This window comes from Alligator mississippiensis, chromosome 9 (assembly GCF_030867095.1).
Source record: "Alligator mississippiensis isolate rAllMis1 chromosome 9, rAllMis1, whole genome shotgun sequence".
NCBI lineage: Eukaryota > Metazoa > Chordata > Crocodylia > Alligatoridae > Alligator > Alligator mississippiensis.
In genome coordinates, this window is record NC_081832.1 from 60209222 (window position 1) to 60225564 (window position 16343).

The 16343-nt window shown below is 45.2% G+C and overlaps 1 protein-coding gene across 1 annotated transcript; it reads right to left on the bottom strand.

Moving 5' to 3' along the window:
• Nucleotides 1-1697: 1697 nt before the first annotated feature.
• Nucleotides 1698-12718, bottom strand: LOC102564244 (probable E3 ubiquitin-protein ligase MID2). Its single transcript, XM_006278233.4, has 6 exons — nt 11634-12718; nt 9596-9691; nt 8874-9107; nt 8747-8769; nt 7321-7463; nt 1698-3309 (listed from the first exon to the last, which is right to left on the bottom strand). Exons 1-6 carry the CDS (start codon nt 12276-12278, stop codon nt 2777-2779), a joined length of 1674 nt encoding a protein of 557 aa, XP_006278295.1. The 5' UTR covers nt 12279-12718; the 3' UTR covers nt 1698-2776.
• Between the last annotated feature and the right edge of the window lie 3625 nt (nt 12719-16343).

Genomic DNA, 16343 nt, shown 5'->3' on the forward strand with positions numbered 1-16343 from the left:
GGATCACACAAACAATTCACAAGCAAAGACACAGTTTGGAGTTAGACCAGAAAATCTCTTGTAGTAAGTTGCTGACACACGCCTTGCATCCACACAGCTATAGAAGGGACTTGTGGCTGTTGGTAAACTGCTGACTACAGCAAGGCAGCTCAACCCTCAACCCGTGGGTCCACAGAGCCATAGCATCTGGCCCACAGGACTCCCCACGGGTCAGGAAATTTGGTGGCTGGGAAGCAATTGACATCACCACACATCCTCCGCTGCCAAATTTTCAAGCCCCATGTAGCTGGATTGGGGCCTGGCCTGGGCTGCTGCTGTGAGGCTGGATCCGGGTCTCCCTAACCCCTCTTGCAGCAGCTGGATTGGGCTCAGGCAACCCCCTGTTGTGGCCGGATGAGGCAGGCCACTGCCCCCGACCCTTAGGTGGCCAGAACAGACCTGGGCTGTTGCTGTGCCCCATGTGCTTCGCAGAACAGGCCCTTGCTATGCTTGCTCTGCACATCAGATCCAAACCACCAGCTAGATCTGGCTCACAAAGGACCTGGCACTGCCCATCTGACCCACTGTACTAGAGTGTGTCGAAATAGGGTCCTATCACATTGAAGTTTGTAAGCCCCTCTAGCCATGGGCACAGCATACTACATTGGAGAAACCACACATAGCCACCCAGGGTAGCAGTACGTAGGTAGGTAAGTATGCTGGCCTGGTACATTTAGGGAACACATGTTGGTGCATATTTGGTGACCATGGGTTTTTGGGGCCCTGCTGTGCCTGTATCATTCTTTCATGTTATTTTGTTGTATAACAGTGCAAAAGGCAAAGGAGGGGCACTTTCTTTTACAGCTGAACAAGGAACTTTACGAGCATACACAAACCAGCATTATCTATAATGCTGCTCAGTCACTCCCCCTCCTTACCAACTACAGAACTTCTACCTCGAAGCTCCTGAGGCCCTGACCTGCCTGGTGTCCTAGTTCCCCTTTACAAATACAGTGCGCCTCTCCTTATGGGGGAAGACGGCCAGGGGTACAACATAATCTCCCGTTTCTGATCCCCTGGAATTTTGGTAGGAAAGACAGCACAGGCTTGAACTGTGGCGCTTCCTGCCAGATGAGGTTCTCCCTTCAAGGGATTCTGGGGCCAAGGATAGTCCAGATGTATGTTGCATCATCAGAACCATGTGCAAGGAGGGGTGACCCAGGTGACAGGGATAGAGTTGGCATACAGCCCTGTAGAAATTTTGCTGGCTTTCTACAGGTCGCCCTGGCTCACAGGACTGTAGATCAGTTGTTCTGGCCAGCCTACAATGCAGCAACCCCCCCACAGACAAGTTTAAATGAACCTGATGGGGATCTGTTTTCTAAGGCCTTTCCTACAAATTCAGTGAGGAAGGGACCTATCCAGTCCCCAAGTCAGCGTGTAATGAGACTATGGTTGTTCCTTCCTTTATTATTGCCTTTGCTGGGAATATTAGTGCATATTTTGGTGGGAGGTTTAGTACTCTATGAACCTTTGGCCTCTTGTGATGAATGTGAAATGTAATTAAATAATTAGAACCAATCCTTCTCCACCACCATGTCACACACCCTTTCCCAGCAAAGCCTACAAGCAGTTAACTTCATATCCAGAAGCTGTGGGCTAGGCCAAGTAACAAGAAGAGATACAGCTCAGACAAAAGACAGCCACTCTACCAAGGCTTTGGATACACATGCAATGTTTTTATTCAAAAAAAGCCCTTTACAAGAGTAGACAAATGTCATTTCCCTCTTAATTCAGTTTCAAACAGGAAAAATGGAGCTGAAGTGACCCAAGACTGCACAGAGGGAGTGTGGGTCAGAGAAAGTCTCTCTCGTTCCAATCTTGAGCCATCCTCTCTCTGGCTCTAATCACTGGCCATACTGAACAAGGCTCTATGCTGACTATTTTAGGAGGTGCAACACAGGGGCATGAGGCCAAGGGTGGAGGCTGGGAAGGCAGAGGCAAAGATGGCTTTCTGCTATTTTATGTTTGCTTGTTATGCAGGGCAGAAGCTGCATAGACAGCAGAGTGTCTTTGTAAACTCACAGCGCCTGCAAATATATTTTGTTGTAGGGTACTCAATCAGCATAGCCTCGTATGCCATAAACAAACTTATAAACACAGTAAAGTTTCCTTGCAGATTATCTGGGGGTTTTTTTAATCACAGGATAAATTATTAAGGCTCTTGTCTATTCATTTCTGTATACTAAGGACAGGGGATACAATTGTGATGTTGTTGATGGTTCAGGGAATCTGAGAGAACCAGGATGTGTTTAGCGATATCTTTTTATGGAACCAGCTATATATGTGGGAGAAGATGTAGGCAAACTTCCAGGCACAAAATGCCATTCTTCAGATCATCTCCTGAGGAAATTTATACTTGAAAGTTTGTCTAGCATGGTCTCCTAACTATAAAGCTGTCTCAATAAAAGATCCCACCAAACAAATCCTTGTTCTCAAATTAAAGATAGGCCTGTTCAATAACTGCAGATCTATTTCTGTGATATACTTCTCCTGTCACATTATGCTTTCCTTTTCAGTCTGACAATTGCAATATTTGTTCCTCCCTCCAGGTCCTGGGAGAACTCCACTGCAGGCTCACCCTGGTGCCTACGCAGCCTCCAATACAGCTCCAAACCCCAACTGCTGCTTAAAACATTTCAAATTAGTTTCAACCTTCTGCACATCACTGTTGTTGCTCTATACGTGACTGAAATCCAACAATATAATAATCTCATTTCTCTTATCACTTTTATCACTACAGGAGTGTCAGGGAGCCTTGAAGAAGGCAAAAGCCAGCATAGAAGGGAGATTTCAAATAAACACTCAGTGTTTTTATAAGTGTAGGATACTTTTCAGGAGGCATCTGGTCAGACGCATAAAATGACATCATGTTTTTTTCACAATCTAGCTCAACCCTCACAGCTCTTACAAATTTTGTCCATTCCTGCTTCATAGTCACTGTACCATGTTCAAATACACTGAGCCAGTTGCCTTCTTTTTGCAAGTAGTAGTTATACATGCTAGTTTTATTCCACAGAGAGGAGCAGGTAGTGACTCCAAGGCTCCAGTGAGCTCCAGATGAGGTGTCCACTTCCCAGAAATGCCTGCCTGCAGAAAAGGTCTCTGAACTCAGTGCCATTGGGAACAAGTAGTCGGGTGAATAATATAACTCGAAATCATTTTTGCTATAATCGGTAGTTCCGTAGTTCCAAGTGAGCGTTCGAAAATTATGTGAAATCATGAGATTTGGATGGTTATCCCCAGTTCGAAAGGTCAGGTGATAGTGATCTTGAACAGAAGAAAAACATTTCTTATTGGACACTTATTGTGACTTCAGCTATGGCTACGCTAAAGCATCATGGTCCCAACTTTTGAAAATTGAATCTCCTTAGGGACATGAAACCCCCTTCAACTTCACTGTGTGCTGTTAAAAACCTGTGTTAACGTATGCATCTTCTACACCAGGGGTGGGCAATTATTTGGGGTGGAGGGCTACTCAGGGAGTTTTGGTGAGCCATTGCAGGTGGGAAAAGGGGGGAAGGGAAAGAGCAATTAAGCCTATCTGGTCCCAGGCTCATCTGCCCTACACCCACTGTTGGAGGCACCAGACAGAGTGGGCCAGGTCTTTGTGGAGATTGACCCCACAGGCAGGGCATGCCTGGCCTAGCAGATGGGATGGGGCCGTGGGCAGGTGGGGAGTGGCATCCAGGAGTGGGACAGGTGGGCAGGGCGAGGGCCAGGGCCAGACTAACAGAGTAGTGACAGTGTGGGGCTGGGTTTGGGGCTGAGGCATAGCCGCGATTCTCTCCCTGCACATACCTGTGACAGGCACTGGTTCTGCAGGCAGCAACCATGCCCTGCCTCTCTGATGAACCAGCACCCATCACAGGGACATGCAGGGAACAAATTGCAGCTGTGCCCCAGGCCTGGCCTCACACCAACCCACACTGTACCTGATTCATGCTATGGTTTCTTGTGGCCAGGCATCACAGGGCAACTCTGACAGATCATGACTGGCCTGACTCAGAAAGGGGGCTGAGCACACACACGACCTGGCCCATTGTCCCCACCCCAGCAGAGGTGCATGGGGGCAGCCCCAGTACGGCATGGCTGCAGAGTGGTGCAGCCTGACAGCACAGGAGGGCCGCCTAATCCAGTCACAATCTGTTGGGGCTGCCCTGTGCTGCCAGGATGCAAACAGCCATGGCGTGAACCAGGTGCAGTGCAGGGAGCTGCAGGGCCAGGGCAGAGCTGTGATCTGCTCCCTGCAACAGATGCCCATGCCCAGCCCCTGCCCGTGGAACCAGCGCCTGTTGCACAGGTGTGCTGGGAAAAGATCACGGCTCTGCCCCAGTCCCAGCCCCACGTTGTCACCGCCCCATGATCCCAGCCCCACCTATCTGTCCCACTCCCAGACTCTACTCCCAACTGCCTGTGGCTTCATTGCATCTGCCCAGCCAAGCAGACCCTGCCCACAGGGAGCGTGAGCTGTTGTCCACACAGACCTCACCTGCCTGCTCTAATCCCGTGCCCCTAGTGGTGGATGCACAGCAGACAGGTCAGGGTGTACCTGCCTGGGCAGTGGGGCTGGGTACAGAGGTGGCAGTAGAGGCAATGCCAGTGACAGCCAGGCACAGCAAGCTGCCACTGCAGGGACTGCTAGGAAGCCAAGTCCAACCACTGTGCCACCACCTTGCCGAGTGCCCAGGGAGAGTAGGATTGGCTACAAGGGTCATGGTGTCCACTCGCACCTGGGTTGGTGGAGGGGCAAATGACCCACCACAGGCCAGATAAAACCCCTTGGCAGGCCCAATCTGGCCCACGGACCATATTCTGCCCACCGCTGTTCTATACTCACCTCACCAAATCCTCCGCACATCTCAGGGGTACATACCCTGCTTTGGAAAATACCATGCAGTGGGCTCTATTTATGTGTCTAACTGACAAGCATGTACAAAGCTAGTTCTAATTTGTTACCTATTGCTTACTTTGTAATGGACTCTGATTATCTGTATATTGTTTGAGTGCATAAGTCATTTAATGTATATAATCTTGCAGCCCCACTCTGTACTTTGCAACATAATTATGCTCTGTTGGAAGAAGAGAGATAAGGCACCTCAATTTCAAGGCTGGTTTAGAGGCATAAGGCATTTTTGGAGAGATAATAACCAGCCTCCATGAGGAGTGGAATGCTGGGCACAGCCTGCTGCTACAGTTAACAGACACTGCTAATACTGGACTCCAATAAATGCATGTTCAGGGTCAAGTGAACAGCCTTTTATCAGTCCTGAAGCTATGCATTTACATGAAGTTTATTCTAAAAAGTATTTAGAATTTGTTAAAATTAAATTAAACAAAAAACTGGCCAGAATTTGATATTATAATTCATTTTAAATAGTTCAGAAAATAAAAACTAAGCACACAACCTGAACTGAGGAAATAATAAAATTTAGATACTTGTATGAATACTCAATACTTCCTACAGAACATGAAGCATGGTTCCTGATTATTAGTAATTTATGCAAAACAAATCAGTTGATTTGGGTTAATATGTATCCCAAACTTGACTGTATGGGCAAGTTACACATTTCACTTTGTGTCGTCCTTTTCTGCCTGCAGAGAAATAACAGAATGGGAGATCTCCTCCCATGTAAATTTTCAAGGTAGAGGCACTCCTCATTTTATATTGAAATAGTTCATTTTAATATCCATATATTTGCCTACAAAAAGAGTATCAAATTCATCCAGCCCCATGGCCTAGATCTGGATGTTATATGGCCCACAGGGCTGGAAATTTGGTGGCAGCAGTGTTAATTGCCATGGTTTCTGGAGCCATGCAGCCGCATTTCTGGCCCCAAGGGCAACCCTACAAGCCAGATGACATGATGCTGCACTCCGGATCTGGTACTCAGGACTTCCCATGGGGCCAAGAATTTGGCAATAGAAAATGCAGCTGCTGCTTAATTTGCTGTGGATCTGTGGGGAGCCCAATGGGCAGGCTGACACAGCTCTGTGCTCTGGACCCAGCCCACAGGGCCAAATGATTTTGACTCCCCTAGTTTAGGAGAAGCATATCTTTGACATCCTTGGCCTGCAGCGCATCTGAGGCGGTCCTTTTTGGAGCACTGGGTATGTTAGTGTAGCTGTGCCTGGTTATGTTCTGATAACTTTATAAATTCCTTCTCTGCACCACCTCATTAGTATGCATGTGCAGAAATCTGGGGGCTACTTGTACCTGTTTTTACTGTCTGTGGATAAAGTGTGCAAATGTAAGGGTCACGTGCATCAGAACCATGTGTCCACAGGCCTTCCCTTTCAAACTGTTTATAGGCACAAGTGTTAAAAAAGAAAGTTGGCAAAGGTCACTGAGGGGTCACTGCTTGCTGAGCTATGTGGAGGTCTGCAGTGGCTCTCAGATCCCCAGTGCAGGAAACATGTGTAAGTAGCAGGAGAGGCTCTGGCTGAGAGTTATCCATTGGGTGGTGTCTGAGGCTATCAGTCTTCAAAGGGAAAATGCTCTTGAGCATAAAATCTCTATAGAAGAGTCAGGTAAAAACCCATCACCCTTAGTACTGAAGAGCTGAAAATCTTGAGCCTGTTGATCAAGGTCTAGAAAAGCTGGGGTTGCATAAGCAACCTGGCCATGAATGGTGATCCTCAGTGGTAAAACAATATTGACTTTTGATATCAGTAAGGAACAATGATCTCCGGTGGTGGCAACCCTGGCAGTGGTGAGGATCAGCAGCAGAGTGGTGGTGAATTCCAATGCAGTTAATGTTACTCACTACTTGCCACACTCTCTGGCTTATGTGGCAGAGCCTCTGGATGGCAGCCCTGGATGATCCTCCCTTCCCAGACTGGGCTAGGTAGTAGCTCCCCTGGGTTGGTTTGACATTAATAATGAGAGACTTAACAGATAAGGTTTTCTGTACTGTTGTGTGTTTGTCCCCTTTTCCCCCTTAATAAACCCTGTTATAACTGACTATTGCTTGCAAGTGGAGAAGTTTGTTCACTCAGGATTACCCATTTAAGATCTAGTTATTGAAGTTTCTGGGTGTAGGCTTAAGCAAAAATAGAAAGTTTGTGTAAATCCCCTACATTTGAACCCAGCATTTGTTACTGCTACTCAGTGCCTAACATAAAGGTTACATTAGCAAATGTAAGTTAGCAAATCAGATTCCATATAGGTCTCTCTTCCTGGATGTAACTGCAGTCCTTTCAAAACAAGATGTCATTTTGTTGACAGCAAACCAATGGTTGATTACCTCTTTCAGTCACCAAATCAAATGTTTTACTTACTATATGGCACGTGTATCCATTTATGTACATCTAAGATGAATTGCTGCGACTTCTTTAGAATATTCTCCACTGTTAAGTAATCCAGTTGTATAACGGGTGCCGGCATTTTCATGTCATCTACCTTGAAATCTTGTTGCCTTAACCTAGAACACTCAGAAGAATCACTTACACAGCAAATGTCAAGTGATAGCAGTATAAGCCATGCAGGTCATGTTCACAGGAAATACATAAAGCTTATTCTTTACTTGATTATGTTAAAAGAATCAAAATCTAAGTTTTATCCTGCTTTCCATTTGGTTCCCTCCACAATCTTATCCAGGACACCGACCCTTCTTCTTGGCCAACATGGGTTGGTCCTCCTTTCTTCAGAAGCCAGACATTCCTCCTTTATGCCTGGGATTAAGGATCACTTAAGAGCAAGGGGAGCACGTCTCCACCAAATTTACTATATCAGGAACTGCTGCCCTGAAAAACTCCTTGTTCCTCAAGCATAGAACATACTGTCTCCTTAGCGACCCCCCAACCCTTACAAGCAACAGATCAAAATCCAGTGCAACATGTGGCAGGGCACATGTGGATGCCATAAAAGCACCGGACCAGCAACTGAAGACAAACTTCTACTGTTCAGTTTAAGGAAACCTTCCCAAGATTCACCCGTCATAGGAGGTGAACCACCATAATGTCTGCAGCAGCAGAGTAACAAAGGGATTTCAGCAACCAAAGATGTCTTTAAAAATATGTACGTGACCTTATTAGAGAACTGGCTGAAGGGTGTTTGTTATAAAAATGTGTAATCAACCATGCATTGTGTGCCTTGAGATGGGAACTGAGATGACAACCCAGTCCACCCATACTGTACTACTTCCAGTTCACTTTGCTACACAGGAACCTCTATAAAGCTAAGCTAAACATGCAGGTTGGCTATCATGAAAACTCTCTTAATCATGAGATTGGTTAGATGCTGGAAAAGTCTCGCCAGAGAAGCAGAAGACCTTCCAAGATATATAATCAAGAACAGTCCTGCCCAAAGGGGCAGGGGAGCCATGCACAGTGCAACAAGCGGGAGAACAGAAAGACTCCTAAGTCCTAGCCACCTTGTTCAGATACAAAGAAATCTGGAATTAAGTAAATCCAGGACTGCTTATTGGAAGGGATGAAAAGGGCAGATGCCAAGGATACTGAAAATGGGGCAGCTTCAGAAGCCACATGTCTGTACAATGAACATTTTAGGTATGGTGATTCCTGGCTTATTACAATTAACTTTGTATCTAATAAAAATTCCATTCAAACTGGGCAGCCCTGACAGCAACTAGTACCTGTATATTTGCAAATGGATAAAAACAATGATCCTGCATTTTTGCGAACACATTGATAATTCAAAAGCATAAAACAAATGCAACAATGTAATATTTGCTTAAGACCTTACCTGTCTCGAGCCACTTTAAATGTCTAAGGGAAAAAAAAGATTTTAACAATAGAGTTATTGTAATGCAGGGAAAAAGCCAACTCTACAAATGCTAGCAGTTCAGCCAGAACAACAAGCTGTTAGTTACCTTGAGAAAGAGCCAAGCATCTCTTTGTCTTTTCGAAGCTTGCAGCTCCTGAACAACCTTAACAGCCTCATCTCTCTTCTGTTCAGTTGCTTGTTTCCGCTTCTGAATTTCAGAAAGCTGCTCCTCTGTACTAGATTTGATGGCTTCCAGGATCTCCCCCTCCTTCTGATCCACCTGAGAACGGATCTCTTTGAAGAGCTTCAGTAGCTGATCCCTGAACATCTTCTCATCAGTCTTGAAGAAAATAGAACAAAATAAGCTCTTGGCAGTTGCAGTTTCAAATATTCAACACAGTAACTAAACAAGCACTCACACAAAGAACAGAGCCTGAACAGTGATACTATTTTCACCAGGCTGGATGTATTAACCTGGTTTGATTCATCTTCTAGTGGGCTGGTAACTTTTAGCACAAGACCAGCTGCAATGGCACCTTCGTTACTCAGCTGGAAGCAGAGAAGGCAAGGAAAGTGGCTAGACCCCCACTTCATATTTAGAGAGAATTTCAGCAGGCTGTGATTGCAAGACATTGGCAAGGCTATGTAATGAAAGCTACTACTTGCTGCCTTTGCGCATGCTAAATGTGAACTGTGGAGAAGGGACTTTGATCCTGAGAGTTGTCAGGCTGGCACCTTTTACTACAACTATATATTAAAGAGACAGTGTTGCTTGTTTATTTCCTGGAGAGGCACAAACCCTGTAGTATCTTGTACCCAGGGACATACCTTGACTTTTTCTTCATTTTCCAGCAGATTTTCTAAGCTTTTATTCAATTCACTTTCACTAGTTTGCACCTCTTGCAGAGTTTGGTGGAGAACGCCCTAGTTGGAATAAACACATCATGAGATATCTGAACAGAATGTACATCCATGCGAAAGGGGTAATGACTTTATGTTACCCATTAACTCAAATCCTTGAGCTATTATTACCATGCAACTTTACAGATTTGGGACTGGCTGAATGGCAAATACTGTAAGAATTTTACCCTTGGAGAAATTACTCTCCTTTGGCTTTTGTAGTTAGCAGCTCTAACAAAGTAATTTTCAGATTGTCACTAGACACACACACAATTTAGTCTCTCTTATTGTAGTGCACAGGTTTGTTATTACCCTGAAATAGAATAGTTTTCTGAAAGCATACCGTTAGGTTTACAATAATTTGGATTATTAAGAAGTATTAGCTTTACAGCTGAATACAAGGCATGACCTGTGGCCTAGCAATGCAGCTGACCACAAGGCAGAATGATAGCTAGGCCTTTGCTTGTCTCAAGTAATCATTTTAACTGCACCAAGCATTTTCTGAGTTAAAAAGTGAATCTGTGTCTGTGTGCTAAAAAAAAAAAAATCAGCTACAGCAAGAAGTAAGATAAGACAGAGAAACCATTGTTTGAGCTTACTGGTTGTGTCCTTGAGAAGTATCTTCTACTGTGTAAGGTTTTGCTAACATAATGTTACTGTTACTTAACTTTTAGCTTTTAAAAGTGCTAGTTCAGCTTAATAGAAATATGCTGTTACAAAGATTTGTAGAGCACCGCCCCAAGTATTGCTTTTTGTTAACCATATAGTCTTGCTTTGTTGTAAGAAGTATAAAAGATCGCCTCACCCTTGAGGGGGGGACATTTTGCCTTTTGCTGGCTTTATGGTCTTTGCTCGAGCAAATAAACAGCTGTCTTTCTTTACCCGCGTTGTCTGTCAATCACATTACAGCTAGACAACGGACCTTAGGGAGGTTTCTCCCACCACATTATGAACACATTTTTCTTTTACCCCCTGCCATTTAAGCTTTTTTGAATGCAGTTCAGATACTGGTTTTGCTATAGCTTTGAGACTGCAGTACAACTGCAATAGTCAAGAAGTCCACAGGCCTCAGATACTGTCATGCTGTTGTTTGTATTGGTTCCTAGGGGCTCTGGATCGGTGAGGACCCTATTATTCCAGACACTGTACAACGCTGCCCAAGGAGCTTTTAAGAGAAAATGAATTAGCTTCCCACAGATGATAAATTTTAATAAACCAAAGGATTTAGAATAAATGAAAAATAAGTTGAGCCTGAAAAATGCCAGTAGAGAATACAGGCAATTTTTTTTTGTAGCACTGTTTACCCTTAAATGAGAAAAACAAGATAGACGGAGAGTTCCCCAACTGTGAGAACAGAGAATGGATATGAGATTGCCTGAGAAACAAGATGCAAGGTCTAAGACCTCAGAGACACAGAACTTGATTATACAGAGATTTTTTAAAAGTGGTATGTTACACTGGAAGATGTATTTGCAAACTGCTGAGCTGTTCTGGGGTTACAGCTAATATAGGCTGTAAAGTGACTGATGGTATACCTTAGCAGATTGAACGTGATAAGTTGTGGAGCTAAGCCCTGGCAGTAAAGTAGCATAGAAAGGGTTGTTATTCAGAGCCTGTGGTGTACACTGACACTGAATATCTGAGATGGCAAAGTCAGGTAGTGAACCCAGCTCCCAAGTCACAGCCTTACATGAGACCATCCCTCCTACAGTCCCTGCAGCCACTCAAAACTCCAGCAGCCGGCATTCAAGATGGAGGTACTCCCCTCACCTGGGAAAAACAGAGTGCTCCCTCCACCTGAAGCCCAGGCCTCTCCACCCTCCTGGACTTCGCTGAAAGCCCCAAGATGCAGGAACCAACTCCACAATAAAATGAATCACATATATCTATTCGCCCCAAAATTCTTTGCCTTAAAAAAAATCTCTCCCTGAACTTGCCCTGCTGAGGTGGGCCGAAAGCACCTTACCAGTTCTTTGTCCCAAGCCTCCTTCAGTGTGATGATATTGTGGTCCCTGTGGGAGCCTGCGATGTAACACAATACACAGATACAGGCCAGGTCATCCACGCAGTAGCACTCCACCAGCTTGCTGTGCTCCGAGCACTTCCTCTCTTCCAGGGAATTGCCAGCGCTGGGCTCCACCAGGACATGGCTCCTCTGGGTGGCCCTGGCATTGTGTTTGCTCAGGTGGGCTTGGCACAGAGAAGCTTCACAGTTCAGGCAGGTCTTTACTGCAGGCTGAGATTGCTCCAGGCAGAAATCACAAAGGACTGTCTCATCTTCCTGAGGAGTGTCTTCTATTTCCTCAGGCTGCGGTGCCTCCTTCTCCTGGCTAGTACTCTTCTTGGGGGCACCCAGTAACTTCCCCACGATGCTGTGGAGCTGGAAGTTTGTCTGCAGCTCCAGCGAGGGCTCCAGCTGGGCCTGACACAGCGGGCAGTGGCAGGAGCCTTCCTGGGATTGCTGAGTGCTCACAGCTTTCTGGACACAGTCTTTGCAGAAGCTGTGACCACAGGTCAGGGACACCGGGTTCCTGTAGACATCCAGGCATATGGGACATGTGAGTTCCTCTTCTAGACTAGAAGCTGCTCCCAGTTCTGATGCCTCTGCCATGGCTTCAGGAGTCAAGGCCAGAAACCTCAGAGAAACAGCTGAAAAAGAGACTGAAGGGCTGGCTGCTAGATGGAGAGAGAAACAGATCAGTGAGCAACACTACACACTTCACCAGAGGAGAAAGAGAAATCTCCACCCCCAGCCCTAACTGATCCCAGGCCTCTCTGTAGAAATGAGCAAGACTTTAGTTTCGATTCTCTTCCCTGATGCTGTAGTTTGCATATCACATGGTGACTGCTTCAGAGTCATCCAGCTTCCTCTGCTCTGCTACTTAATAGTCTCTGTAGTTTCTGCAGCCCTTTCCTGTGCCTCTCCTGAGAGTTGCAGATAAACCTCTCTCTGCTTCCCAGATCAACTCTCATATGAGCGATGTCTGTTTGGAGCTGGAACCACGCAATACAGTTTTGCTTTCTCCTGCTAGAGGGCTCCTCTGCCACTCCCAGATGCACTGGAAATGTAGTAATTTAAACACTAACTCTAAGGGCAATAGTTTAAAACAGAAGGCCTTTCTAAAGCAACCACACCCATCTGGATTTTTTAGGACAGGCCTGTATTTCAGGCTGGTTCATACTGTCCCCAAAGGACTCCTTGAAGTGGGACTTGCGTTCCAAAACCTGCGAAGCAGGTCTTGTCTTGCCACCAGGCAGTTCTTGTTCAGGGCTGGGGTTTGAGCCTGGGGGTTGTCACAGGACCAGGGAGCTGACCTAGCCACTCTCATTCCTGGGCTGCTACTACCTGTCTGTGGACCACCGCTTTCAGCGCTCCCACGAGCTGCTGCGAAGCACTGGAGGCCTGCTCCAGCATCTCCGTTCTGTGGCGGTTTTAGTACAGATCAAACTTTGCTGCCCACTGTGGGGCTGAACACAAATTATTTATATGGTTTCTGTACATCAGGAGAGGTCTGAAAGATGCTTTTTCATCTGCATATCCTTCTCCCCCTGCCCCCAATACAACTCAACATAATTACAGACCATGATTAAATAAGCCTTTCAGCAAAAAACAAAAAATAACTCCTGTGAGGGAAGGAAAGGATTACATCTTTGTTTCCTGAGCAGGGCAAACACCACAGCTGCTGGTCCTCAGGCCAGAGATTGCAGAAGGATCAGGCCAGCTGGGTTCATTAGCTACTTTCTCCAAGCAGCTGTAAGAGGTTGTGCTCAGGGGAGTTCAGTTTTCACCTAAGTCTGTGGTCAGATTCTCCTGAAAGTTTGGGAGTGGGGAAAGGGAAGGAGGAGAGAGAAAAAGCCCTTCTCTTCCCAGGGTGGATGTTGCAGAACTGATCTTTTGTGGCATTTTCTTTCAGCCTGTGCTGCCTTTGCCTACACAAGGCCCCCTTGGGCTGGGCTTTTTGCTCTCAGTTTACTGGGACAGGGAGCAGGAAGCTCAAATCCTAGGTGTTTCTCTAGTAGCAGCTCCCTTTTTGTAGGGATTGCTTTTTGCTCCTTGCCCCCATAATATTTACAGCATATTAAAGAAGCAGGCAGGTGATACTAAACTAGGAGTTGCAAGCATTCATGAGAATAGGGGAAAAACACAAGTGGAAACAGAGAAGTGAGGAACCGGTGGCAAAGAGTAGGTCTCAGTTTGTGGGGGGAAAGTTTAAGAATGAGTTTATTTAAAAAACATAAATCAGAGTCCAGCTGTGAGGTGGGAGGAAGAAGCAGCAATAATGTCAAGAGAGATGAAGAGCTAGTAACAAGCTATAATTAAATCTGCTGCAGAAAAAGGTCACTGCAATTTTGGGATGCATGTGCAGGGATGCCATGCTATGAAGCAAAGTGGGAGGGTAGGAGTGTTTGGGCTACAAAAGCCCCGGGAGCAGTGCTTTCTGTTCTCAGCATTTCAGTACCTGAAACTGGGACAAAACGAAGAGTGCAGAGTAGAGCGGTGCAAACTGGAGGGATGTCTACAGAGATCTGGGGGATAGCTTTGCTGAGCCATAAGTGTACGTGAATGAGGAGGGAAACTCCTGAAAGATGGAAATGCCAATGAGATGATAACTGATCCTATGAAAGTATATAAAATGAGAAATAGCACTAAACCAGGGGGAGGGGAGGAGGGGAGGGGAGGGGAGCATTTATTGGGCTCATTTTCTGACAAGGCAAACACCACAGCTGCTAATCCTCATTGCAACCATTACTGAAAAATCAGCCCAGTGAGGGTTTTTGCTGCCTTTCTCTAGGACACTTTTCTGAGGGGTGTATCCAAGGGAGTCTACCTTTTGCTTGCTTCAGTGCCTAGATGCTCGTGGAAGTTTTGAGAGAGGTGGGGGAGGCCTCTTGTGTGAGACATCTAAAGTTAAATTGAGCAAAAAACGTAGAGATCGTACATGAAGGTGTCACCCTTGTAAGGGCAGTGAAGTGAACTAGGTGACTGTCTATGTATCTTACTCATATCTTGTACCTGTGAGTCATAACATAATTATTACAGCCCCTTTCTAAGTTACTGTTTCCTGAATAGCCTCCTGTATCTCCATTTTTTTTTTTTTTTTTTTTTTAGAAAATTTGTCATATTCCAGGTTTAGTTGTCTCAAGTGAATGCAGTTCTCTAGCTGCGTTCTTCTCTGATGCTATGAGGGAGGGGGGACTATGTCTCTCTTGAGGGGGACAGGATTAGCCAGTCTTTCTCTTGAAACTTTTTCCCATGGATCTTGTTTTTTTTTGTGGGAAATCATTTGTTTTCTTTGGAGAACTTTGATTTATTTTTCAACACCCAGATCTCAACAGTCTAGAATGTTTGGTTTAAATTTTATTGTATTTTTTTTGCAAATCCCTCAAAATCCCTGGTTACTGCTTCTCATTTGTGCTTTCCTGGGTCCTAACATTTTAGCAAATCAGCATTAGTTTTACCAGTTAAGACCCAGAGTCAGTGACTAGGATTGCCAACCCTCCTGGATTGATGTTGATTCCTGTAGACTCCCTGCCAATTTCCCGGTGACTATTGAAAGCAACCCTGGAGATTTTAATAGGATATTTTAAGAAAATGAAATTAATGGCATTACATCATGTTGGGGGGGAAAAATCTCCCAGAATAGCTTCAGTCAGTTGGCAACCCTGTCAGTGACCAGAAAAGCCTGTAAAATACCTGGAAAGGATTTCTTGCTTACACAGGCAATATTTGTTGCAAGTGTATATCATCTGACTTCATTCTTTTTTTAGCCTTTCAAACCAATCTAGCAGGATGGTTTTACTGAGAGTTCACAACCAGCTTACAACCTGCTGTGTGTCCCAGGGCTCCTTTTGATTTGTATGCTTTTTTAGTATCTCCTGTATGCTGAGTAGTGATGCTTCAAATTATCTTCCATCCTCTCCAAAGAACGCATTCCCTTTTCTTATTCCCTCCTCTCCTAGTTCCCCAAGGCTGCTTTTGTGGTTCCTCTCAGTTCACTATCATCTACCAATGTAATGACTCTTCTGTAAGTGCATAATTCCAGGTTACTATCAAATATGAGTGAAGCCATGTCCCCTGCCTGCAGACCTTCACTGCTTACTTCCTTCAAGCCAGATAACAGTGTTGTTTATCATCACTGCTATTTATTTACAATGCCATTGCCCACAATCAGTCACCATGTCAGAATTTCCCATTCACAGAGGCTGTACTTAAAACACTGGAAGCAATAGCATTGTGGAATCAGAAAAAATATATGCCTTAAACTTTGATTATTTTAGTTATAAGATGACATAACCGCTTTGTGTAGAATTGCTGGCTCTGTACAGTAGAACAGATAAGGGCAAGTGTTTGTTCTTTGTAACTCTTCTGCAACTGCTTCGCTCACCGCGGCCTTGAAGGTAGAAAAAAAAGTATGTACAAAGTAGATTTCCAGGTGCAAGAAGGAGGTTTGTGAACTAACCCTACCTCCCCCATAATTCCCATCCTGATTACAGCAAAGAAATAATGAAGTAATATTATAGCCGCTTTTCATGCTAATTTCACTATATGATCACGTGAGTTGTAAGCGGCTGTTAAAAAGTATATAAGCCTCCTGATTTTGCTCTTGGGGGGGACCCCTTCCAAGTGCTTGGGAAATCCATGTCACTTTGGAACTCCCCCTACAGCTGTAGTTTC

What these genes read in the sequence shown, in the direction of transcription:
- LOC102564244 (XM_006278233.4), bottom strand. Translation starts at nt 12,278, where the DNA reads ATGGCAGAGGCATCAGAACTGGGAGCAGCTTCTAGTCTAGAAGAGGAA. An exon ending in AGGCTTGGGACAAAGAACTG is followed by an intron (nt 9,692 to 11,633) that starts GTAAGGTGCTTT and finishes TATTCCAACTAG; the next exon opens with GGCGTTCTCCACCAAACTCT. An exon ending in TTTAAAGTGGCTCGAGACAG is followed by an intron (nt 7,464 to 8,746) that starts GTAAGGTCTTAA and finishes TGAGTGTTCTAG; the next exon opens with GTTAAGGCAACAAGATTTCA.